This window comes from Podarcis tiliguerta, assembly GCF_965153285.1.
Source record: "Podarcis tiliguerta genome assembly, chromosome: Z".
Lineage (NCBI taxonomy): Eukaryota > Metazoa > Chordata > Lepidosauria > Squamata > Lacertidae > Podarcis > Podarcis tiliguerta.
Window position 1 is genome coordinate 49,127,355 of NC_139553.1, and position 25,556 is coordinate 49,152,910.

The 25,556-nt window shown below is 52.2% G+C and overlaps 1 protein-coding gene across 2 annotated transcripts in view; it reads right to left on the reverse strand.

Moving 5' to 3' along the window:
* SHROOM4 (shroom family member 4) overlaps positions 1–20,203 on the reverse strand; it is a 38,516-nt gene extending 18,313 nt beyond the window's left edge. The window contains exons 1-3 of one of the 2 annotated variants that reach the window (XM_083422556.1): positions 19,988–20,203; positions 4,586–4,737; positions 21–155 (exon numbers count right to left, since the gene is read on the reverse strand). In XM_083422556.1, the coding sequence (XP_083278682.1) occupies positions 21–155; positions 4,586–4,737; positions 19,988–20,149 (449 nt within the window). In that variant the 5' untranslated portion in view covers positions 20,150–20,203. The remainder of the gene's footprint in view (positions 1–20; positions 156–4,585; positions 4,738–19,987) is intronic. The other variant, XM_083422557.1, reaches the window with a different exon arrangement.
* Between the last annotated feature and the right edge of the window lie 5,353 nt (positions 20,204–25,556).

A 25,556-nucleotide genomic window follows, 5' to 3' on the forward strand; every position in this document is an offset into this window, starting at 1 on the left:
TTAGTCAGGCAGCCACTCACCTGGGGTCGCAGCCTGAGTGCCAGGAGAGGTTGAAGGCATCGGCCGGGAAGTGCATGGTGGTGTCAGCCTCAGTCCGGACTTCGGAGAGCTTGGCCAGGTGCCATGAGTGGGGCCTGATGAGAGGCACAACCCTCCTGTGGAGCAGATCGAAGGGGGAGGAAATGAGCCAGAGGAAACAGCAAGCACACCTCCCCTCCTCCACCGCAGGAGAAGCTCCTACTGGGAAGCCTCCTTAAGGGCCATCAGAAGGCCAGGCAGGCTACACACACACACACACACACACACACACACACAGCATGAAGAACCAGCTGCATGAATGTAAGATGGGGGACAACTGGCCGGCCAGTAGTACATGTGAAAGGGATCTAGGGGTCTTGGTGGATCACAAGCTGAACATGAGTGAAACTTAACATGACTGATGCAGCAGCAATGAAAGCTAAGGCTCTTCCAGGCTGCATCTCCAGAAGTTGAGTGTCCAGGTCAAAGGAAGTCCTAGGCTCAATCTATTCTGCCTTGGTCAGACCCCACCTAGAGTCCAGTGTCCAGTTTTGGGCTCCACCACTTAAGAGGATATGGACAAGCTGGAAGGTGTGCAGAGGACAATGGCCAAGAAGATCAAGGGTCTGGAAACAAAGCCTTATAAGGAGCGGTTGAAGGAGCTGGGTATGTTTAGCCTGGAAATGAGGAGACTGGGAGGAAATATGAGAGGAGATATTGCAAGGGCTTGTTTTCTTCTGCTCTGGAGGACAGGACCCGATCCCATGGATTTAGGAAGACCTTTCTGACAGTAAGAGTTGTTTGGCAGTGGAACAGACTCCCACGAGGCGGGGGGCTCACCTTCCTTGGAGGTTTTTAAGCAGAGGCTACATGGCCATGTGTCACGGATGCTTGGCTGGAGATTCCTGGGGTCCCTTCTGACTCTACAATTCTAGGATTCTAAGATACTCTTCTCTCTCTCTCTCTCTCTCTCTCTCTCTCTCTCTCCATCTTTCCCTCTTCTCTTCTCCCCCACACCCAAAGCCATCTCAAGACACAGCCCCCCCCCCCCACTGCCAACCCACATGCAGCTTTGCAGAATTTATACAAAATGTGCTGTGAGGCGGGTCTGGAGGTTGGCCAGAATTAAGCAAGATCTCGTTCTGGCAGGCAGCATGGGGGCGGGGGAGGGGGATGCCATGCAGAGATGGGGAGCTGGGAGCCTTTCTAGCTGCCACCCCCATGTAGCCCCCTGCAGAGCTATAGGTCAGGGATGGAGAGATTCCTATAACTTTGGAAGGGCTGCTTCTCAAGAGTATAATGGGTGTGGGAGGGAGAGGATGGTTCAGAAAGATGCCTAAGTGATGTTTCCTGTCTGTTGGAAGAGCCAATTTAATCAAAGAATTGTAGAGCTGGAAGGGACCCAAGGGTCATCTAGTCTAACCCCCTGCAATGCAGGAATCTCAGATAAAGCATCCCGGACAGATGTCCATCCAAGCTCTGCTTATAAACCTCCAAGGAAGGAGAGCCCCCCCCCCCACTTCCATCCCACTCTCAAACAGCTCTTGCTGTCAGAAAGTTCCTCCTGATGTTTAGTTGGAATCTCCTTTCTTCTAAAGTGATGTAGCTCCTTTAAAAAACCCAAAAGACACAGCGGGAAGGTTGGGGAAGGAAGGAGTCGTTCAGAGGGAGGAAGTCTTCCATGCTTTCGCCCTTGTCTTATACAGCTGCAGCAGCCCCCCCCCTCCTCCCTTTTCACACATCCGACCTGGGAAGAGCTGAAGTTTGCAGCACACAAACCCTGAAGATCTCATTTTGGGGACAGGGTGGTGGTGACTCACCCTTGTTCAGCCACCAGAAAATGCCAGGATGGGAGCTTTCCCAAATGGAACATAGGTAGCCCCCATAGGCAGAGCCAGGGCTTGCCCAAGACATTTTGGCACTGGAGGCGAATAGAAAAACTGTATCCCCCGCTCCACACCAGGGAAGATCCGCGTCAGGAACAAGGTGGGAGGAAAAAAGATCAGGACCCCCCGTGGATCCTGCCGCCTGAGCCCATGGTCTCAGCTGCCTTCATGGGAGGGCCAGCCCTTTCTCCCCCCATCCAGCTCAGCACCACCCAGACTGACCAGCAGCAATGGCTCTCCAGGGTTTCAGGTAGGAGCCTCTCCCAGCGCTACCTGCAGATGCTGTGGGGAGTTGCCAGCTGAGCTGCCTCGCCAGTGGGAGCCTCCAGACCCCAGAGCAAAGCAGCACAGCAGGCCTGGCAGCGAGGGTGTCTTCACCCACCCCAGTTAGGGTAGGAGACAGTGAAGAGAGGATTCCCACCCCTTCTCCTCCAGACAAGGGACTCACCAGGCACGCCAGAAGGAGGTGGCAAATGGGATGGCCCCATGCACCCAGGCACAGAACACTCACCTGTTGGTGGGCAGTGGGGAGACCTGTGCGAGTGTCCGGCAGGACAAAGGAGCGCCCCAGGACTCCAGCCCACACGCTGCTGGGAGCTGTGGGGAATAAGCAGCTGAGGGGCCGGGACATGCAAGCCATCCCTACTCAAGAGGGAGGGGCTTCTTACTGGGCAGGCGTTTCCTGCCGCCGCCCCCCTCCTGCACTCCCCAGGCCAGACGCCATTCCCATCCCCTTCCAGCCAGGAAGTGGTGAGGAAGTGATGTCCAGGGAGATAAGGGAGCACGTGGAGCAGGCAGTGGTCATGTTGGAGGCCCCAAATGATGCAAAGGAACAGCAAAAGGGCTTCCTGGCTCTGTGGAGCAATGGGAATCTAGGAAAAAGGTCAGCTTGGGGAAGAAAACATCTGTCCGCCCATCAGGCTCTCATGCAGGTGGGCCCAACTTTGAGGCAAGGTGAGGTGGCCGCCTCAGGTGGCAAGATAGCAAGGTCAGAAGATGTGGATCTTTCTTCCCTCCTTGTTCCTGAGCTGGCTCTTCACCAACCCCTTATTCCCTGGTGGGGAGGAGGGGATCCTTTTGTCTTAGAGGTGAGGAGCTCTCCTGCCCCCCCCCCACTGTGCCCCACAAGATGAGACAGTCCACTTAGCCTGGCTGCAGGGGGAATCCCAGGACTCCTCTGGCTGAAACAGCTGCAGGCCTCCTTGTCCTGCCTTCGCCTCCACTCACCCCACGCAGGAAGCAGTAGTGACAGCGGGCAGGAAAAGTGAGGTCATCGGCCTCGGGAGGAAGATATACCGCTCTCTTCTGCCTTGGTCAGACCACACCGGGAGTCCTGTGTCCAGTTCCAGTGGCCACAATTTGAAAAGGATCTTGGCAGGCAGCCAAAAAGGTTAATGCTCTTCTAGGCTGCATCAACAGAAGTCGAGTGTCCAGATCATAAGACCACTCTATTTTCCCTTGGTCAGAGCATACCTGGGGTCCTGTGTCCAGTTTTGGCACACTAATACTGTGTCAAGGTCTGACACCAGAGTTTAAAATGGATATTGGCAGGTGTGTGGAGGAGGGCCACCAAGATTATGAATTTCTAAAGAGCTGTCACATGGAAGATGGAGTAAGCTTGCTTTCTGCGTTAAATAGGTTTTCACAGAGAAAAACATGTGCCTCTGAAACTAGTTAAGAGAGAGGGAAGATGGGGAAAAGGAAGATCTATATCAGGAACAATAGGGGAAAGAAAGATCAACATTGGGATTTGCTGTTCCAGTGGATCCTGCCGCCTGGGGCAGTTGCCTCACCTTGCCTCACGGGTGGGCCGGCCCTGGCTGGCCCCATAAAAGAAACCCAAGGGTTTAATGATTACTTAAATCATTATGTTAAAATATTACAACTCCTAAAAAAATTGTTGGTGTTTGATGGGGGATGGAGGGAATGAAATCTAGGCTGCTTTGGACCAGTCCTATGGAACTTCAGTTGCAGAAGCAGGTGTGAGAGAGAGAGGGGTGTGTGATTTTAAGGGCACATCCACACTTATTTTCATAGTCAAAGAAATGTTTTTATTGGCACAGGTCCGCATTTTCCTAGTTCATGCTGAGCTCTTTTTTCTTTTTCTGCCCCTCCACTGTCCCCCAAAAAACCTGCTCTTTAACGCAGAATTGCAATTTGGATTTTGTGCTGATTGCATTTGCTCTGATTCAGCCACAAACAGCGAGTTTTCAGGGGGAAAGCACTGTAGCAGAAAACCTCCAAGAAGTCTAAGCTCGGACAGGGAGCTTAGAAACGCTGCACAAAAGTCTGGATGAGCCCTAAGAAACAAGGCGCCCTGTCATCCACCCTGTTGTTTGTCTGTCGCTAGGCTGGCTGCAAATAAGAGGTGCAGGTCCTAATTCCTGCCACTGGAGGGCAGCAGCAAGTTGGTCAAAGGAGCCCCACATCTGACAAGGAAGCACCAAATCAGATAAGGATCCCTGTCAACTAGCCTCTTGGGGTGTGCATTTCTCAAGCCCCCCTAAGGAGCACCATCAGCACCTGCAGGTCTTCTAATGGAATCACGGTTAGAAGGGACCCCCGAGGATCATCTAGTCCAACTCCCTGCAAGGCAGGAATCTCTACTCAACTTTAACAAGGGAGGAAGGGGAGAAGGGCAACAGAATGTGAGGCCAAAGGGAGACCCACGAAGCTCTCACCTCCGGAGGATCATCTTGAGGGTGCGGTAGGAGCCCTTGATGAGGATGAGGGCCTCCTGCCGAGAACCATACAAGGGCGTCCCGTTGATGTTCACCAGCTCGTCCCCAGGACACATATTCTGCGACAAGGATGCCTTCCCGCCATCCTCTACCTGTGAAGAGACACGGCCGTAAGCATCAGTGCAGGCAGGCAGGGGCTGATTCAAAGCTGCAAGCCCAACTGGGATACAGACTCCCAGACACTTGTCCCAGGGGCTACCCAGAACGGTTCGCAGTGCAAGAAATAAGTCATAAAACCCTGGACTCCTAGACTTGGAAGGGATTGTGAGGGAAAGGAATCTCAACACAATCCTCCCTGGCAGATGCCATTCAAGCTCTGCTTAAAAACCTCCGGTTAAGGAGTGTCCACTACCTCCTGAAGGAGTCATTCCACTGTCAAACAGCTCTTGCCATCAGAACATTCTTCCCAATGTTTAGTTGGAATCTCCTTTCTTGTAGCTTGAAGCCATTGGTTGAGGACCTACCCTCCAGAGCAGGAGAAAACAAGCTAGTTCCATCTTCCATGTGACAGCCCTTAAGGTATTTGAAGATGGCTATCATATCTCCTCTCAATCTCCTCTTTCTTTCAGGCTAAACATACCCAACTGTTCCTTATAAGGCTTGGTTTCCTGACCCTTGATCATTTTGGTTGCCCTCCTCTGCACACCTTCCAGCTTGTCAACATCCTTCTTAAATTGTGTTGCCCAGAATTGGACACACAGTGTGCCAGGTGTGGTCTGGCCAAGGCAGGATAGAATGGTACTGCAACTTCCTTTGATCTGGACACAGGAATAGCATTAGCTTCTGTTGCTGCTGCATCACACTTTTGACTCACGTTAAGCATTTGGTCCACAAAGACCCCCTAGATCCTTTTCACGTGTACTACTGGCAAGCCTGGTGTCTCCCATCTTGTACAACTGCTTATTTCTGCCTAATTATTCCCACTTGGGAGCTGATTCAAATGTGCAAGCCTGCCTGGAGCGAGCCAGCAGTAAATGACACTGTGCAAGTTGGAATTAACTCTTTCCTAGCAAAAACAAGATCTGCACAGGAATGCCAGGCCTAATGAGCACAGCAACTCATCTCTAACAGGTCTTGCCTCCATGAAGCAGTTGCTGAGACTGAAGGTTCCTGCCTCCCCAAAGCTGCCTAAGTCCCCTCCTTTCCAGGGTTTCCCCCAAGCAATCTGAGACTGTGTCTGCGCCTATGTGAAGCTGACTTCTCCACCCTCTTCATGCCTTTCCTGGTTCTGGGAGACCAAGGCGAGGGGAGCTTGTCACAGCAGGAGGAGAAAACACTTGTGACTCTTCACCAGTCTGACTCACCTCTTCTTCTTGGCCTCTCTCCTCCCTCCCTCCCTCCCTCCTGCTTCACCTTCTGGACTTGTCTCTGCCAGAGACACTCCCTACTCTCTAAGCCCCCTCTTCAGCTTCCAAGGCCTCCTCCTCCTCCCAGGTTTCTCCCTCTGACTGCTCCACCAATCCCCTGGCTCTGAGCCTCCCTCCCTTGGGGGTTCCCCAGCTGGTTCCCTGCACTGTTCCTCTTCGTCCAGCCAGTCCATGATAAAGCCTAGCTGGGATCCAGCCTCCTGGGCACTTGCCACAGGGGCTGGTCAGGCAATTCACACACACCAAACTGGGCCAGCTTCCCCAAAGGGCTCACTGTGCGAGGAATAAGTCTTTCGCTTTAGCCCAAGCACTTGTGTGAAGAGCCACACAAACCTCAGAAATGAGGCTGGGGCAAATTCCAGCTGCAAAATTGTTTCACCAGGCAGAGTTAGAAGGGTTATACAGAGAGAGAACACCCCCCCCCCCAATCTTCTAACACTTCCTTTAAACAGTAATTTGAGGACAGGTTTTGAGGATTCAAAGTAACAAGGCAACCAGGGCCGGCCCACCCATGAGGCCATGTGACACAACTGCCTTGGGTGGCAAGATCCACAGAGGCAGTGGGTCCCAATGTCGATTTATAGTTCCCCTTTGTTCCTGATGCAGATCTTCGCTCACCCCTCTTCCCTGGCACAGAGGAGAGGGCACCATTTTGGGGTTTGCCTCAAGTGATAAAATCACTGGGCTGGCCCTGAGAGCAGCAACAAGCAACAAGTCACAATCCTTGCAGCTGTCTGTTCAGCCCTTTCTTCAAACAGTGCAGACAGCGGCATCTACACCCACGCAGACAGCAGCAGGGCCCCAAACCCTTCCATTTGGGGCAAAGCATTCATACAGTGTTGCCCCTCTTTGCTAAGTTCCCCACAGCCACAGGGTCCTCTTCATTCCTAAAAACAGGCCCCCACCAAGAAGCCCTGCAGCAGTCCCTACTTACAGCCAGGGAGAGCAACACGCCCATTGACCCCCACCAGCATCACCCCACCATTTGCACTTCAGCTCACCTGGACTTTGCCCTCTTCCCTCCTCTTGCCTCCCTGCTTCCACTCACCCTCAAAGCCCCAGCAAGGGAGCAGGATGCTATGTCCTGGGGAAGGTTAGCCAGCTGCAGAACTAAGAGAGACCCCCATAGCCAGCCTGTCCTCCCGCCATGGTGCGCTCTCTCACCTCCTCTGGACCAAAGACCCCCAAGCCAGGCAGCTCTGCCCAGGAGAAGCTCCAGGGCCAAGCTGGGACAGAGGGGCTGGGCTGGGCTGCCCTTCCCTGCCAGAGTCACATGAGCCCAAGAGCAACTGCAGGGAGCTCCCCCAGCTGTTTCCCTGGATGAGACAAGGGCCCTTTGTGCTGCTCAAATGCCAGCAGGACGGTCCAGAACCCACAGAGCCCTTGCACAGCGGCCGGCGAAGGGCTCTGTCCACGCCAAGGCCGTGCCTGGCAGCCTGCACCAGGGATAACGGTGGAGGGAGTGGGTGGCAGGCTGCAGGCATGCGTAAGTGGCGAGGGGGGGCTGGGATGCCATCACACCCTCCCCTAAACAAAGCACAGAGCCCACTGCACTTTGTTCTAGCGGTTCAGCTGCCAATGTGCAGGTTTGGGCAGGTGGCCTAGTCCATTGCAGGGATGGAGGCACTTTGAGGAAAGAAGAGCCAAGCTCCTCTTAGGAGAGGGGCTGCCCTGTGCTTCCAGGCTGTGGTCTCCCTCCAGCAATAAGGCGAACACGATGGCTGTTGAAAGCAGTAAATGCCTCAGAATTGCTGGGAATCACAAGTGGGGAGAGGTCTGCTGTGGAGCTCAGGTCCTCCTCGTGGCATTCCCAGAAGAGGCACCTGGTTAGCCACCATGAGAACAGGATGCTGGTTGACAGAAGTGGGCCTTTGAACCTGATCCAGCTACACAGATGAGCCTTTGGGCCTGATCCGGCTACAGGGCTGCTCCTCTCAAGCCCTGTTCTCTGTAGAGAGGGCCACTACCCAAGGCAAGCGCTTCCCTTTCTCCTTGCACAGTGCAGTGGGCCAGGCATGGGGAAGAAGCCACCGCCCTTTCTCTGCTGGCCTTCTTCTGTGCCCGCTGGGCTCCCTCAGGGATCTGGCAGAAGTGAGAGTCCCAAGGTGAGGTGGCTGCCTCAGGTGGCAGGATCCAGAAACAAACACAAGATGGAGAGTTTGTTGCAAATTGGTATGTATGTGAGGTCCCTTTTTGAGAACCCCAAATCTCAGGAGCTAGAAATGGCAGGACAGCCCCACCTCAGTTCCTAAGCAAATCAGGAAAGGATGCCAGCACAGGATGTTAATACTTAACCACTAAGGCACAGAATGGATCGACTCCCTAAGCCAGAGCTACCACTCCCATCACCTTTGACTGCTGACCACACTGGATGGGTCTGGTTGAAGATGGAGCCCCACAAAAGCTCCCCACCACCGCCTTAAGGGAAGGCATACCTTGTCCATGAACAGCTCAGAGGATGCAGCAAAAAAGCTAATGCCATTCTAGGCTGCATCAACAGAAGTGACAACCATTTAGATATCTGAATATGGCTCTCATATCTCTCCTCTTCTCCAGCCAAACATCCCAACCGCCCTCCTCATAAGGTTTGGTTGGTTTCCAGACCCTTGAACAGCTTGGTCACCTTCCTCTGCACACATTCCAGCTTGTGAATATCTCTCTTAAATTGTGGCACCCAGAACTGGACACAGTATTCCAGGTGGGGTCTGACCAAGGCAGAATAGAGTGGTACTATTGCTTCCCTTGACCTGGACACTAGACTTCTGTTGATACAGCCTAGAAGAGCATTTGCCTTTTTAGCTGCTGCATCAAAAGGTAATACTGTTCTTGGTTGCATCAAGTCTTCCTGAAGGAGCTCACAGGAGTTTTCTATTTCCACCTTCCACCAAGCAAACCAGGAGACTTCAGGTCAGGCCTGGAGGTCTCAGAACCCTAGGCCCCTGGAAGCTGTTCTACCCATCTGAATGCATTCAAATTCAGAAGATCTGGAGGGCATCTCATTCTAGAATCATCTAGAATAAAAGAAACAAACTGCTTTCAGCCAATGTGTGCTGGTCTTCTCAATTTTATTTTTAAAATAGAAACGCCAAATACTTTTAATGGCATACTCAGCTAGACACGTTGACTTTTTTTTAGGGTGGGGTCCACCACCTATCCTTTTTGCAAGAATTTAGACTGGAACTGATGACTGTTTCTTAACCAGGCGGCTTCTGCTCTTCCGAGACTGTAAGAGCTTTGTTTGAGAGGAGGAGTGGGAGGGAAAACGGATATGAAATCCCGTTTAGCTGCTGGGTTACTGTTCCACATTTTGAAGCAAGCCCCGGTAGCTGGGAAAACCAGCTCTGCAAATAAAGGCCAGAAAATGTTCCTAGCCTGCAAGGACAGGGCACACTCTCCCTACTCTGTGTCCAGTTGGCTAACAGAAGTCTCACATCTCCAAGAGGAAGGTTTCAGGACATGATGTGAAGAGGCAGGCAAGAGCCATGCAAATAGATCCCCTTCCCAGGCAAACAGCAACAGGAATCCACGCCCTCCCCGAAAAAGCTGGGGCAGCCCATCAATGAGACAAGGTGAAGCTTTGCGTGGCAGACACACCTCCCGCCACTGCATTACTGCCAGCCCTGCTGGGGCTTTTCCTGTCCCACTGCGGCAGTGCAACTGGCCTCACAGGGATCTGTTTCTCAGTGACTGGGAGCAGAGGTGCAGCAGGCTGTGGAGGGAAACAGGGAGGCATTTCCATCTGCCCTCCCGCTGCTGCCAGACTGCTCTCCCCTCCCTCAGGAGCACAATTAGGCACACAACCAGGAGTAACCAGCTGCACAAATATAAAATGGCGGGCACTTGGCTTCCAGCAGTACAGGTGAAAAGGATCTAGCACAAGTCAACAATAAGATGAAGCCGCAAAAAACAAAAGACAAAAAGCTAATGCAATTCTAGGTTGCATTAGCAGAACCCAAGAGAAGTAATAATCCCGCTCTATTCTGCCTTGGTCAGACCACACAGAGGAGGGCAACCAAGATGATCAGGGGTCTGGAAACCAAGCCTTATGAGGAACAGTTGAAGGAGCTGGGTATGTTTAGCCTGGATAAGATGAGACTGGGAGGAGATATGATAACCATCCTCAAATATCTTAAGGGCTGTCACATGGAGGAGGGAGCAATCATCTTTTCTCCTACTCTGGAGGGGAGGACCCAGTGTTAGAAATTCGTCAGGTACCAAGTGTGTTTTGTGACTGGTGTGGATCCAACTGCAAGCAGGTGGAGAATTCTGGATGCCTGGTTTGTGATTGACTTCTCCACCTGGCTGCTCCCTCCAGCTTTCTTAACCAGGTAAAAGGAAGAGCTTATTTACTGCATTCATATCCCAACTTTTTCTCCAAGGAGTACATGGAGGAGCCAAGCCCATGTCTTCAGGTTACAAGGAAGGAGATTCCACCTTTCCACATCAAGAAGAACTTTCTGAGAGTAAGAGCACTGTGACAGTGGAAAATATTCACTCAGAAGGTTGTGGACTCTCCTTCCTTGGAGGTTCTTAAGCAGAGGTTGGATGGCCATCTGTCCTGGATGCTTTAGCTGAGATTCCTGCATTGCAGGGGGTTGGGCTAGATGAGCCTTGGCGTCCCTTCCAACTCTAAGATTCTATTATTCTATGACCAGCACATTCTCCACGAAGGCCACTGGAACCGAAAAAGAAAACACAGCGCTCTCCGGATGCTGTACCTTCCTTTATTTGGGGAATAAAGTACATATGGGGAAGACAGATAGGCAGTGTGTCCTTGACACTGCACCTCCTGCGTGCCTGTGCTCTTTCCTCAGCTCCCAGCTGGAGCTCCTCAAGAGCCCAGAAGCAGCTGCAATGGAGGAGGAGGAGGAGAGGAACAGCCAGCCTGGACTGCAGAAGGCTCGGGATGTGGCAGTGGCGGCTCTTTTAAGCTCTGGCCAAGCCTGCCTCAGCCAGGCGGATCATTCCCAGCTGTGTCCCAGAGGCCCTGGAAGCTCTCCCACAATGGCTGGTTTCTGGGCTGCAACATAAACTACGGAACTCACTTCTGTAGGCGGCTTCACAAAAGGACTTGGCAAATTAATGGAGGGCTATCGGCAGCTACTAGCCATGATGGCAATGCCTCTGAGTAAGAGCTGCTGGGAATTGCAGGTGGGCAGAGTGCTGTTGCCATCTGGTCTTTCTTGCTCGCTTCCCATTGGGACACTTGGGTGGCCTCTGTGAGAACAGGATGCCAGACTAGATGGGGCCCTTGGGCCTGATTCTGCAGCAAGGCTCTTCTTCTTCTTTTTCTTCCATTCCTATGCAACTGTGGAAGGCTCACTCAAAGTTCAGGGAGCGCCTACACCCCAGAAGTGGGCACCCCACTACTTCCTATGCTGGGCAGCCCTCAGCAAATGAGAGCCAGAGTGTTATAGCAGAGTGCTGAACTAAGACCTAAGAGTCCAGGGTTTCTAGTTCCTGCTCAGCCATGAAGCTCACCAGGTGGTCTCGGACCTACTTTTGTCTTCTCTTAGCCTTGCCTACCTCACAGGGTAGTTGTGAGGATAAAACGGGAAAGAGGAGAACCACGGACACAACCTGGAGCTTTTTGTCGGAAAGAAGGTGGGACAGAAACATAATAAAAATTTAAAAGTGAGCCAAGGTGCAGATATGTTTCATGGAGGTGGAACGTTTGTGTCACACACACACACACACACACACACACACACACAGAGCCCTTTGTGCCATTCTCCAGCCTGGCATGCAACAAACATTGCCACTGTGTCTGGCACAGCTCCAGCCAAACCCAACTTCTGGCCAAAGAAAAGCCAACACCTTTCATCCTCCCCCGCAGAAACAGGCAGGTCCTTCAAAAGTCTCATGGGCAGCCTTGGGGTGGCCTTGGGGCCCGCTCTGCTCCACCGCCAATTAGAAAGAGAGAACGTGGTCCTTTGCATGGCAATTAAGGCTTCTCTCCATGGCAACAACCAAAGTGTCCCATTGCGCCAGAACATCACAAGACACTCAACATGCACAGGGACAGTGCAAGGCCCTGTGGCTAAAAGGGCTCATCCAGACTTCATTTTATGCCGTACTTCTTGGCACAGGTCTGGGCTTTAGAATTGCCTGTCCAAGCAGGCGAGAACCCACTTCACAACTGAATTGGAAAAAGCGGCAATCTGCAGAAAACCCATTTGTTCAGATTCAGTGTGAAAGAATGAGTTCTTGGAAGGAAAGTGCCTGGACATAAGAAAAACCGCTTGGAACTCAGACACAGCACTTCAAAGCATGGGCCTGTGTCTACAAAGCATGGGGTAAAAACAGGATCATAGAATCATAGAACTGTTGAGTTGGAAGAGACCCCAAGGGGCCCAACCCGCTGCAATGCAGGAATCTCAGCTAAAGCATCCCCGACGGATGGCCATCCAACCTCTGCTTAAAAACCTCCAAGGAAGGACAGTCCACAATCTCCCAAGGAAGCCCATTCCACTGTAGGGGATAGGATGGGACACTGGTAGTGCTGTGGTCTAAACTACCAAGCCTCTAGGGCTTGCTGACTGGAAGGCTGGCAGTTCAAATCCACTTAACAAAGGTGAGCCCCAGTTGCTCTGTCCCAGCTCCTGCCAGCCTAACACTTTGAAAGTCTACCAGTCTACCAGTGCAAGTAGATAAATAGTTACTGCTGTGGCAGGAAGGTAAATGGCATTTCCATGCACTCTGGCTTCCATCACAGTGTCCCATTGCGCCAGAAGCGGTTTGGTCATGCTGGCCACATGACCCGGAAAACTGTCTGTGGACAAAGGCTGGCTCCCTCAGCCTGAAATGCAAGATGAGCGTTGCACCCCAGAGTCAAGTTTGACTATGTCTACTGTCCAGGGATCCTTTACCTTTTACCTTTACCTATCTCCAGTGCCAACAGAGAAGGGGATTATTAATCAAAGAAGAACCTTCGGACAAAAGAGGGCTCCACTTCTACCAAAAGCCACAGAATACAGGCCAGGCAATAGAAAGCACAGTGCATAGTTAAATTGCGGGTTTCACTCCCAAAACAAGTAGGGATGTCCACCAACTTCACTCAGGATGCGCCTAGCAGTGGCTGCCAGCTAACCACAATGGCTCTGCTCTACACCCATTGCCAGTTTCTGTGATTTGCAAGTGTGGAGAGTTGCTGTTGCGCTCAGACCCTGGTTGGCAGCCTCCCAGGAGAAGTATTTGGCTGGCTACTGTGAGAACAGGATGTTGGGCTAGACAGGCCCACGTTGACCTGATCCATCACAGCTCTTCCTGCATTCTTATCCATGGAGGAGTGATGGATTGCAATGAGATAACGATGAGTTGGCCAGCAGCAAGTCACGTTCAAAGCCAGGCAGGAGAGACAGAGAGAGACAGAGCAACCCTCAGCAACAGTGGGAGAAGACGGCATCTGTTGACATCTCTGCCCAAAGCCAGACAAGCATCCAAGGCAGGGGGAGAAGGCAGCTCCTTTACCCATCAGGCAGCTATGCTGAGGGGAAAGGGCATGAGACACAGTGGGCTCTCAGCCAACAGATCCCTACTGGCAGACATAGATGGCTGCACCCTGTGTCCAGGACCTCCCATCCCTCAAATCTTAAATAAATTCCCCAGACATGAGCACATTTAATTCACATCATTCAACACTGGTTTCAAAGTGTTGCAGACATCAAGGGAGGCATGCCCTGGACCCCAGGGCTAGCCCCAGAGATTTTGGCACCTGAGGCAGACTCCAAAATAGCACCCCCTGCCTACCAGGCAAGAAGGGGTAAGGGAAGATTTACATCAGGAACAAGGGAGAAAGATTGACATCTTCTACCATGGTGGATCCTGCTGCCTAAGGCAGTTGCCTCACCTTGCCTCATGGGTGAGTCGGCTCTGTCTGGGCCTTTTCAGGTCACGGTGGGGAGGAAGGCCATAACCCGACCAGGGTGCTGCTAATAAGCCTCTTCCAGGAAGGCGGAAGGCAGCCACAAGCCTTAAGAACATAAGGAGAGCCTGCTGGATCAGGCCCAAGGGAACCCATCCAGTCCAGCCTCCTGTTCCCACAGCGGCCAGCCAGATGCCCCAGTGGGAAACCTGCCAGCAGGGCCTGAGCATGAGAGCAACTCTCCCCTCTGCAGCCTCCAGCAACTGGCATTTGGAAGCACCACTGCCTCTGACCATTGGGCGCCACTGTACAGCTTCTGCTGCCGCATTCCTGCTATTCCACACTTTGCTGCAAACCCAGAATATGACAACAGATGTCCCCCCTCAGGAAACAGCTGCTGGCTTGCAGCTGGATGAAGCCCACAGACACCATGCTGTGGGAGGAAAGGCTGCCTCCGCCTCCTCCCCACATTCTGGACCATGCCCCTTCTTGGCAGCTGCTGCCTTTCACTCCAGAGAGTGCCCTTGGAGGCAGTGGCACAGACCGACCCTCTTTCACAGCCTCCCCATCCAGGGGCCTTCCAGGTGTTTGGACTACAACTCCCACCAGCCCCAGCCATCGCTGGCATGTGCTGATGAGCTGCGGTCCTGGGTTGGGGAAGGCTGGTCTACTCTAGGATATTGTAGGGAAGTGACAAATCAAGGTGGATACTCAGCTCCATCCATGCTTCACGCCTCTCCCTCTGCATGCTTACCTTTTGCCCCACGCACTGCATGCACAAACCCACACTTGCCCAGTCAACGTTTGAGCACTTTTCTTTCCTTTCACCACAATGATTTCCCAACAAAAACTAGCTCCTTACTGATGAATCGGAGCAAAGAGAAATCTGCTGGAAGCTTGAATTGCTGTTTGCTGCAATTCAGCATTAAAGAGTAGGGTTTTCGTGGGGAAAGTGATAAAAAATAAGTGCCTGGACACAGTGTTTTAAAGCATGAACCTGTTCCTAGAAACACAGCAAAATAGGAAGTCTGGATGAGCCCTTTGCAACATATCCTTGAGGCTGGAGATGGGAGGGAAGAGCAGCACAGCCACAACTCCCTGCAGTGCTAGTGTTAAATGCAAAGGACTTCAAAGGATGCACAGAGCAGGCCTTTGGGTCACAGCTGGCCAAAGGTGAGAAGAGGAGGAGGAACCAGCATTTGCTAGGCAGGATAGCCAGAGTCTGGGGCTATGTCTGGATGTTTGGCTGGCATGGGGCAGACCCCAAAATGGTGTCCCCCTCCCCACCAGGGAAGAACCAATGAGGGAAGATCAGCATCAGGAAAAGGGAGGGGGGAAGAAAGATTGACCACGGGGTCCTATGGATCCTGCCACCTGAGGCAGTCACCTAACCTTGTTGTATGGCGGGCCGGTCCTAACTGGCCAGCTACAATGCCCAGAAGAGAGCAGGGAGAGGAAAAGGCAGATCCAATGCTCAGAGCATGCAGAGAGAAGGGGGTGTGCTGGCAGTTCACTATGGCACAAAGAAGCCCTTGTTCCTGTGCTTGGACTGTGGGCGACTTTGCCAGGGAGCCAAAAAGAAGGTGCTTCCCCAGCCTTGGCATCCTGGCCTGACCTGTTTTCTTCTGCTCCAGAGGGGAAGACCTGAACCAATGGATTCAAGTTACAAGACAGGAGATTCCTACTGAACATCAGGAAGAACTTTCCAATGCTAAGAGCTGTTTGACAGTGGAACAACTACCTCAGAAAGTGGTGGGCTCTCCTTCCTTGGAGGTTTCTAAGCAGAGGTTGGGTGGCCATCTGTCCTCATGGATGCTGCAGTTAGGATTCCCACATTGCAGGGAGTTTGAGTAGATGACAATCCTATGATTCTTTGATCCATCAGCTCAGGGACGGGCTCACTTTGCACCAAGGAAATAAATCGGGCAACCTGCCCCCAAAGGAAAAATAACAATCCTGGCCCATCCTCACACAGCATTTCCCAGATGCACACAGAATGCGGTTAAACTATTCACATTTGCACCAGCTTTGTGGCAAATGAAACCCTCTTCAGGAAAATGCACAACATTTGGAATGCATCAGAGGAGGTGGGGCGCTGGGAGGGAAAGGGAACATGGGTCACCGCCAGAAGACCTGAGTCTTTGCCAGATGTGAGCCGTGCCTTTTTCCAAATGCACCACAGCAGCCCTTGAGATAAGGACCTTTGCTACCACCATTTAAACAGGAAGGAAGGAACAGGGGGCTCATCCACAGCCCTGGGGGAAACTGCTCTCAAGCGCTCAGTCAGAGCAAATGACAATTTGGGTTTTCACTGGATTGATGTATGGTCCAAGCTGGTCCTAAAGAGTGGCTTTTCCCACAGAAATGAGAGGAGTGACGAAAACACCACAAGACAAGCCAGAAGTGCGGACAATCCCAGAGATATTTAGGAAATCCAGCTTTGATGCCTGGTGTTTGGTAACACCTTGGCTCAGCAATCTTACATGAGTCCTGCGTGCAAGACCTCCCAAAAGAAGCATCCAGCTGGCCACTGTGAGAACAGGATGCTGGGCTGCATGACCTCCCCTTGGCCTGATCTTGGAGCCTATCTCAACTTATGTTCTTAAGGGTCTGCTTTCATGCTCCATGGGAGAAAGAAGCTGACCTTTGAGCAAACCATTGAGGTGCCAATGGGGTGCTACCCAAGAGTCAGAATCACAGAATTGTAGAATTACAGTCATACCTAGGGTTTAATATGCTTCAGGTTGAGCGCTTTTGGGTTGTGCTCCGCGGCGACCCAGAAGTAACGGAACATGTTACTTCCAGGTTTCGCTGCTCGCGCATGTGCAGATGGTCAAAATGACATCACGCGCATGCACAGAAGCAGCGAATCGCAACCCGTGCACGCGCAAACATGCAGGCACAGGTTACATTCACTTCAGGATGTGAACAGGGATCCGGAATGGATCCCGTTCGTATCCAGAGGTACCACTGTATAGGATTCAAAGGTACCCCAAGAGTCATCTAGTCAGTGGCGTAGGAAGGGGGGTGGGACGACCTGGGTGTCATCACTGGGCAGGGTGACAAAATGGCAAAAATATGTGTTTTTAAAATAAAATTTTAAAAGTGGGCTCATGACACTTTTTGAAAAAAATAACTCCCACCCCCACTGCACCCCCCTTCCTACGCCACTGGTAGCTAGGTGAGGTGGGGGCACTGGGTGCCACACCATGGGGTCTGCAGAGTGCCTGAGCCACGCGTCTCTCCTGAGGGGGAGGCGGCGGGCGGACTGCCTGCAAGCTCTGCACCACTTTTTCGAGCAGCACAGGGCTTGCGTCTGCCCACCACCTCAGCCGTCCTACAGCTGAGGGGGAGGCTGCGGAGAGGCTCCAAGCAGCACGCCCTGCCTTCGCTTGCCCCATCCCCCTGGGCAGCTCACTCCGCCCCCGGCTGCAGGACGCATGTGCCTCATCGGGCACCCCGAGCGGCTAGCTACACCACTGCATCTAGTCCAACCCATCCAGCCTCTGCTTAAGCACCTCCAAGGTTGGAGAGTCCCCCATCTTCCAAGAGAGTCTCTTCCCCTGTCAAAGAGCTCTTACTGTCAGAAAGTTCTTCCTGGTGTTTTCTCAGAATCCCCTTTCTTGTAACTTGAAGCCAGTGGTTCGGGTTCTTCCCTCCAGAGTAGGAGAAAACAAGCTTGCCCCATCTTTCACAACCCTTGAGATATTGGAAGATGGCTATCATATCTCCTTTCAGTTTCCTCTTTTACAGGCTAAACATCCCCACCTCCTTCAACCATTCCTCATATGGCTTTGTTTCTAGACCCTTGGTCATCTTGGTGGCCTTCCTCTGCACACGTTCCAGCTGGGACATCCTTCTTAATTGTGGTGCCCAGAATTGGACACAGTATTCCCGGTGTAGTCTGACCAAGGCAGAATAGAGTGGGACTATTACTTCCCTTGATCTGGACACTATACTCCTGTTGATGCAGCCTAAAATAGTATTAGCTTTGCTTGCTGCTGCATCACCCTGCTGACTCATGTTAAACTAGTGACCTAATAAGATCCCTCAGTCCTTTCACATGTACTGCTGGCATCCCCTCAATTCCTTCATCCCAGTCACTTATAAAGATGTTGAATATCAACAGGCCCAGGACAGAACACTGTGGCACCCCACTTGTCCCTATCAGCCAGAAGCATCAACCCAGCCTCACGCAGAGCCACTTTGTGTTAAGCCACTGCATGCTACTCTCCACAGCTGAATCCTGTCGCTGGAACACACAGGGATTGGAAGCAGGCACCACATCCCGAATGGGTACTGAGGGCAGGACCAAGGCAGACTACCCCCCAACCCCAGGAGCACTTCACAGAAAAGAGAGGCCTCTTCACATCCAGCTCCGCCCCCTGGCTTCTTTCCTTGGGGACCAATCCAGCCACGGGGCATGCGGGGCATTCCACTTGGAAAAGCAGCATCTTGCTGCCACTCTGGGAGACCAAAGCCACCAGAACTGGCAGCGGTGGAGGGACAAGGGCAGTTAATCATTCACGGCCAAAGGGCCATTCCTGCTCACTGCCCAGTCCCAAGGGAGCGCAGTTAGAGACTCATCCTGGCACAGGGCCAGTCACCCCAGGCCCTCTCGCCTGGCAGACAGAGAGCAACTCGTGGAGACAGAAATGCTTTGCGGCCTGCCCTAGGCAGGAGGAAGGAGTTTCCAGCCCAAGGACTTGCTCCACCAAAGGCTCACCCTTTTGTGCCACGTTTCTAAGCACAGGTATGCCCTTCTTCTTCTTCCCTGTGCTTTCCCTGCACAAGTCCACTCTTTACTGCTTAATTGAAGCAAATGGCTGAATTTCTGTTTGTTCCAGTAAAGAGCAGATTAGTCGGGACAAAAAAACAAAACAAAATAGCACTTGGACATGGCACTTTAAAGCGCGGATCTGTGCTCAGAAATGCCAAGCAAAAGCTAAGTGTGAGTGAGCCCTAAGACACGCAAGCATCACCAAACAGGGCGCCACAAAGGAAATGGATGGGGTGGGGGCCCTTGATATGTCTGATGCGCCTCCTGCAGCTGCCTACCCAGACTAGGGCCCAAACTAACAAAATGAATTTCAATGGGGACAAATTTAAAGTTCTGCACTTAGGCAGATGAACAGACAGAAAATGGGGGGGGGGGCTGATTTACCAGTAGTATGTGTGAAAAGGATCAAGGAGTCTTAGTAGCTTAACATGAGTCAACAGTGTGACGCAGCAGCAAAAAATGCCAATGCTATTCTATACTGCATGAACAGAAGTCGAGTATCCAGATCAGGGGAAGCAACTGTCCTGTTCTGTTCTGCCTTGGTCCACACCTGGAGTCCTGCATCCAGATCTCAGCACCACAATTTAAGGGGGATATTGACTGGAAAGTGTGCAGAGGAGGGTGGCCAAGATGATAAATGGTCTAGAAACCAAGCATTATGGTGAGCAGTTGAAGGAGTTGAGTATGTTTCGCCTGGACAAGAGGAGACTGAAACAAGGCATGACAGCCATTCAAAAATCTCAAGGGCTGCCACACGGAAGAGGGTAGGACTCAGCGCATGGCTTCAAGTTACAAGAAATGAGATTCTGACTAAACATTGGGAAGAACTTTCTGAGGGTAAGAGCTCTGTGACATTGGACTGGCCTCCCTCAGAAAGTGGTGCAGCCTCTTTCATGGGAGGCTTTTAAGCAGAGGTTGGATGGCCCTCTGCCATAGATGGTTGAGCTGAGATTCTTGCCTTGTAGAGGGTTGGGCTAGATTACCCTCCAGGACCCCTTCTACCATTCTGTTATTCTTTGATATCCGTATCTAAAAAGCCTACAAGCTGGAACTTATTTTTTACGTATAAACTTCGTCCAAAGTTGTTCGTTGAGCTTATTGCTTCTGCAGTAGCGAAAGGTTTGAAGCTTTCTCTACTTTTAGGTGGTGACTTGTACCGCGAGCAAGATCCACACACTTCCGCTGCGTGGACGTTCTATCAGATTCCCTACAAAAAGCGGGCGTCGCCGGACGGGCGGGGAGAAAAGGCGGAGGACAGGGGCGCCCGGAAGCCGCGCCTCGCCCGGACGGCGACCCCAGAGCGGGGAAGGAGGAGCGCGGAAGGGGCTCACCTTGGAGACGATGAGGGGCTTGCCGTGCTCCAGCCCGCCCTCGAGGGAGAAGCCCCAGGGCGCGCCGCCGGCCAGATGCACGGGCACGTGCTGGTAGGAGACCAGCGGCAGTGGCTGTTGTTCGGGCTCCTGGCGCTGCGCGTCCCCCGACGGCCGCGCCATGGCACCATCCCGTAAGGCGCCCAGGCGGACGCAACCGGGCGTCCTCGGCCGACGTGTCTGGCGGGGCGGGGGCGGGGGCGGGCGCTCAGGGTGGGCAGGCCCTGCGCGCTGTGGCGCGCGCTCCAGCGCAGCCAGCCTATCTCTCCTTGCGGCCGGCCTCTCCTCCGATGGCTGGAGCGGCTTCCCGCGCACCACCTTAACATGCCTGCTCAGTAAGCGTGGGACGGGATGTCTCGCCGAAAGCCGAGTTGGCGAAAAGTAGTTCAGAAGCATCTCCTCTGAATCATTCTTCCTTGGTCAGACCCCACCTGGAGTCCTTTGTCCTGTTCTAGGAACCACAATTTAAGAAGGCTGTTGACAAAATGGATTATGGGTAGGGTAGAGCGACCAAGGCAGACCCTCCATGTGTCCCTATTTTCCAGAGACGCCCCTGATTTAGAGAAGCCATCCCAGTTTCTGATTTGATCCTGGAATGTCCCACTTTTCTTTAGGGTGTCTCTGTTTTCATTGGAGAAATGTTGGAAGGCATGGAGTTATCCCACCCCCAAGCCATCTGGAGGCAGTCCTGTACAGGGAAGTCTTTTTTTAATGTTTACTGTTTTGTTCTGCCAGAGTGGCAGGGGCAACCAGTAAGGTGTGTGGGGTATAAAGAGTAAAATTACCATTATGGAATGGGTCGTCCCTTTTTTCATCGAAGAAATGTTGGAGGGTATGCAAAGGTGATTAAGGGCCTAGAGACCAAGTCTTATGTAGAAGGGTTGAAAGAGTTGGGTATGTTCATCCTGAAAGAGAGGAGACTGAGAGGAGATATGAGAGCCATCTCCAAATACCTTAAGGGCTGTCCCATGGAAGTTGGAGCGAGCTTGTTTTCTCCTGCTCTGGAAGGCAGAACTCGAACCCATGGCTTCCAGCTCAAAGAAAGGAGATTCCAACTATGCATTCAGAAAAACTTTCTGACAGTAAGGGATGTTTGGCAGTGGGACGGTCTCCCACAAGAGGTGGTGGGCTCTACTTCCTTGGAGGTTTTTTAGCAGAGGTTGCATGGCCATGTGTCATGGATGCCTTAGCTGAGATTCCTGCATTGCAGAGGGTTGGACTAGATGACCCTTGAGGTCCCTTCCAACTCTACCATTCTATGAGTCTGTGATTCCCCCTCATCTGGATGTTCCAGATGCTCCATGCAGGCCCACAGCCCATGGCTGGCGCAGTAAGCACTTTGGGGCACTGCTACACTACACAAAGGTCCCCACTGTGGAAGGACGTGGGGATCCAGAATTGGCCTCCACAGTCACTTACGGACTCACGGTTAAAACCGTGTTCATGGAAGACCATCTTCCTCGGCTACGAGAGGTCGCCAAAGAAGAAGACACTACACCACTTAGACCGCAAGGGGGACAATCTCCAGCTGAACCAGCCAGTGAGCAACACCCTCTGCTGGGTCCGCCCTTCACTAAACAGGCATCTCAAAGTGTGATGGGAACTTTAGCAGTTAAGGCCAGTGCTCTGATTGGGGTCCACAAACCAAGTGAGAGCCAGGGCAGTGGGCAAAGGAGTGGGGTAATGCCAGTCTCAGCTGGCAGCAGTTTGCGCAAAGCCAAAAAGGCACCCGGCACTACTTCCCTGGATCCAGCTGATTCCTGGATTACAGCAGATGACCCTCGGGTTCCCTCCCAACTTGACAAGTCTATGTTTTGGTAAGTCTGATGACTGGATTTCAGATGTCAAGCCTTCTCTCCACACTTGAATGGGATATATGGTTCAGAGAGGAACACACCATTCTCCCGCTCCTCCCTTTCTAGGGAAATCTGAGACATCCCCAACCCACAGCAATTTTAAGTTTATGATTTCAGCTTCACTCAAATGGTATCCACCTTCCCTGTGAGGAAGAAGGGGAAGTTCTACATCAGAAACAAGCAAGGGCGGAAGTGGCGGGGGGGGGTAGATAGATCTGCATTGGGATCTGCTGCCCCAGTGGATTCTGCCACCTGAGGCACACTTTGTCTCATAGGTGGGCCAGGCCTACCTGGCTCCATTTGCCCCTAGACCTCCCCCCTCCTCTGTTGCCCTCTTCTGCCCACCCCACCTGGACTTCCCTCATTTTGAGATTTCCCGCCAGGTAGACTGAAGAATTGTCAGATAATTGCAATGTAAAGGTAAAGGTACCCCTGCCTGTATGGGTCAGTCTTGCCAGACTCTAGGGTTGTGCGCCCATCTCACTCAAAGAGGCCGGGAGACAGCGCTGTCCGCAGACACTTCCGGGTCACGTGGCCAGTGTGACATCGCTGCTCTGGTGAACCGGCTCCAGAGCAGCACACGGAAACGCCGTTTACCTTCCCGCTATAAAGCGGTACCTATTTATCTGCTTGCACTTAAGGGTGCTAGGTGGGCAGGAGCTGGGACCGAACGACGGGAGCTCACCCCGCCGCGGAGATTCGAACCGCCGACCATGCGATCGGCAAGTCCTAGGTGCTGAGGTTTTACTAAATTATAATTGCAAAAATTGCAATGTACAATACACTAAAATTGCAATGTACAATACACTAAAAGCATTGTGCTGTTCCTTTTAAAAACCCATGGCTTCCAAGCAACCAAGCACCATGGGAATTGTAGCATGCACAGGGCACTGAGAGTTGAGCTACAGTTCCCCAGAGCAGGTATAGCTGTGGATTCCTCTTTCCTCTGAGAGTTGTAGCTATGTGAGGGGAACAGGGCCTGCTGCTAACAGCGCCCCACCTCCTGTGCAAACTACGGTTCCCGGGATTCTATGGGATGGGTTTGCAAGGAGCCCAGGGCTCACGCTCATTTTAGTGTTTTGCTTTCCATTTTTAATTAGGCCTGCTAGCATCATTGCTGTTTGATATATGGAGCTGTACATGGGCGTAAGGGGGGGCAGGGGGCAGCTGCCCCCCCATAAAGTACTAACTGATCAATCACGACGGTTCTGCCCCCACCCCCGAAGTCTCCCCCTCCACAAAGTCCTGCCCCCTGACAAAAATCCTGGCTACGCCCACGGTACTCTCCATTATAAAATGCATTTTTTTTCAGGAAACGGGACCAGGAAGGCTCCGCTGCAGGAGCCTCGCCCTCCCTTTGCAACACCCTCGGAGAACTACATCTCCCGTCATGCCGCGCGTTTAGGAAGTCAGTTTGGAAACGTGCCCGGCCTGCAACAGGCTCCTAGAAGGCCGGTTCCTGGTTCTCCCAGGGCCGAGAAGGCGCCGGGTGCTTGGCGCGATGTGGCGCCCTTGCAAAGTGCCCGAGTGGGTGCGTGGCGGGGAGGGGTCGGGGGGGACAGGTGAGGCGAGCCCGCTAAGGCGCTAGTCCTCAGCGGCCTCGCAGCGCCTCCTGGGGCAAGAGGCAAGCCGTTCGGCACAGCTGTCAACTTTCCCTTTTTTGCGGGAAATTCCCTTATTCCAGCGCCGCTTCCCGCTGCTATCCCGGATATCCCGTAGACCGTTCCCGGACAGGGGAGGCTGCTGATCACTTATTTTCAAATCTGAAAGTTGACAGCTATGCCGTTCGGCGGTGGAACTGATCGCCCCAAGAGGTGGCGGCGTCCTTTCGTTCCTCGAAGGAATTTGAGCCGCGGTTGGACACGTGCCGTGTATTATCTAGTTGAGATTCCTTCCTTTTAGGGGTTGGACTAGATGACCCTTGGGTCAACTCGGCAATTCCGATTCTGTTTGAAGGAATAAAAGGACTGCATCCCAACACGCAAGCAAAATCTCCCTCCCCTTTTTCTGCACTCCCGTCACTTGTCCCCCACAGAGCCCCGTGTATCTTGCTGGCTGCGGGCGAGAAGGGTGCGCTCGCCACCCGAGGAGAGCCCCCCCCCCTCAAGCGAAGCACGCTTTCCGCACCCCACCCTCCCTGCGCCCTGTTGAGGTTGCCAAAAGATCCCTGCACTTCAGGAGGTTGGACTATATTAGGTTCCAACTCCATTCCCTTAGTCTTGGAAGTTTCTAGGCAGAAGTTAGATGGTCACCTGTCACATGCTTTACTTGATATTCCTGCATTGTAGGGGGTTGGACTAGATTACCCTGGGGGTCCCTCCCCACTCTATGATTCTGTGTGCAGGGCTAGCAGGTGCTGTTCCCATTTGGCTCGGTAGCCCCCCCCCACACACACACACACTTCCCTCCTCCCCTCTGTGGGTTCTTTGGGTAACTTTTTTGACTGCATACTGTAAGTCCATCTAATTTATGGTCCTCCATTGTATCCAAAATCTATGTAACATTACAAGAGTTATTTAAGACCTGCTAAAGAGTTCAAGTGTTTGAAGTCATTATCATCAAATCTTTATTGGTATCACTTACAAACATTCAGAATAAATGAGCCAGTGTAATCTCCTTACCATTTCAACAGTACAGTCATTTGCCAAAGGGAAGAAGAGGCGAGCATTCTGTTTCATCTCTGTGGGTCTCCAGCAAGGGCAGGATCCTGCAGCGTACTTCGGCGACAAAAAATCAAATAGAGGAACTTAGCTACTGTCTTGGTGAGCTCCTGGTCTCTTCCCTGTAATAAGAAGCGTATAACCGCCATCTCTGGTTTCCATGTTGGAATACATAGATGGTCTAGAAATTGTTGGCGGAGATCATCATACATTTTACATTCAAGGGCCATGTGAGCTAGAGTTTCCACCAGGTGGGCATCACATGGGCAGAGCCTATCCTCCTTCTGCCAAACCCGCAAACCTACCCCAAAGGAGGTTAGAAGGATTAGAATTGAACCTAGCCAGCGAAAAAGCCCTTCTTTCTTGCGGGTTAAACAGAAATTGTAAATAATTAAGGTTAAATTCCTGTGCCCAAGAGAGTCGAAAATAAAGAGGGGAGCATGTTTTTTCCGCAGCTGAGATTAGTTCCTGGCGATCTATGTCCCACAGCCTAGTTTTTAACATGGCCTTGGCGATTGGAAAAGCCACAGCGCCCAGGAGATCCTCTGAAAGCCCAAGTTGCAAAACAGTTGTAGCCCTGGGGAAGGGAAGGAGTCTGACAGAACTTCACTAAGTAAAGTATCTTTGTCTGCTGAAAAACAAATGTTTAGCCAGCATAAAAGAAAAATCATCCAGGCAACTGTCTCTAGCTTATGTTGGCCTCCCTCTAAACACAGGGCTGCGTAAGGTACACAACATGGGACAGCGAAAATCTTAAATCGAAAGGCTGCCTGCACTCGTTCCACTGACTGGGTAAACCCTGACATCCAGATTGAAATTCCATAGAGCATTATAAAGATGAACATGCTCCCCAGGTTGATCTTTTTGTTTCAAATGATTCCAATTCTGGGTGGAGAAGGCTGCCTCAAGAATTGGCAAAAAGACGGACTTCTGGGTTAGCGCCTCCGGCAATGGCGGACTTCCTCTAATCTGGAGGAATCTGCTCTGCGAAAACCAGGGTCTGGACCGCCATGG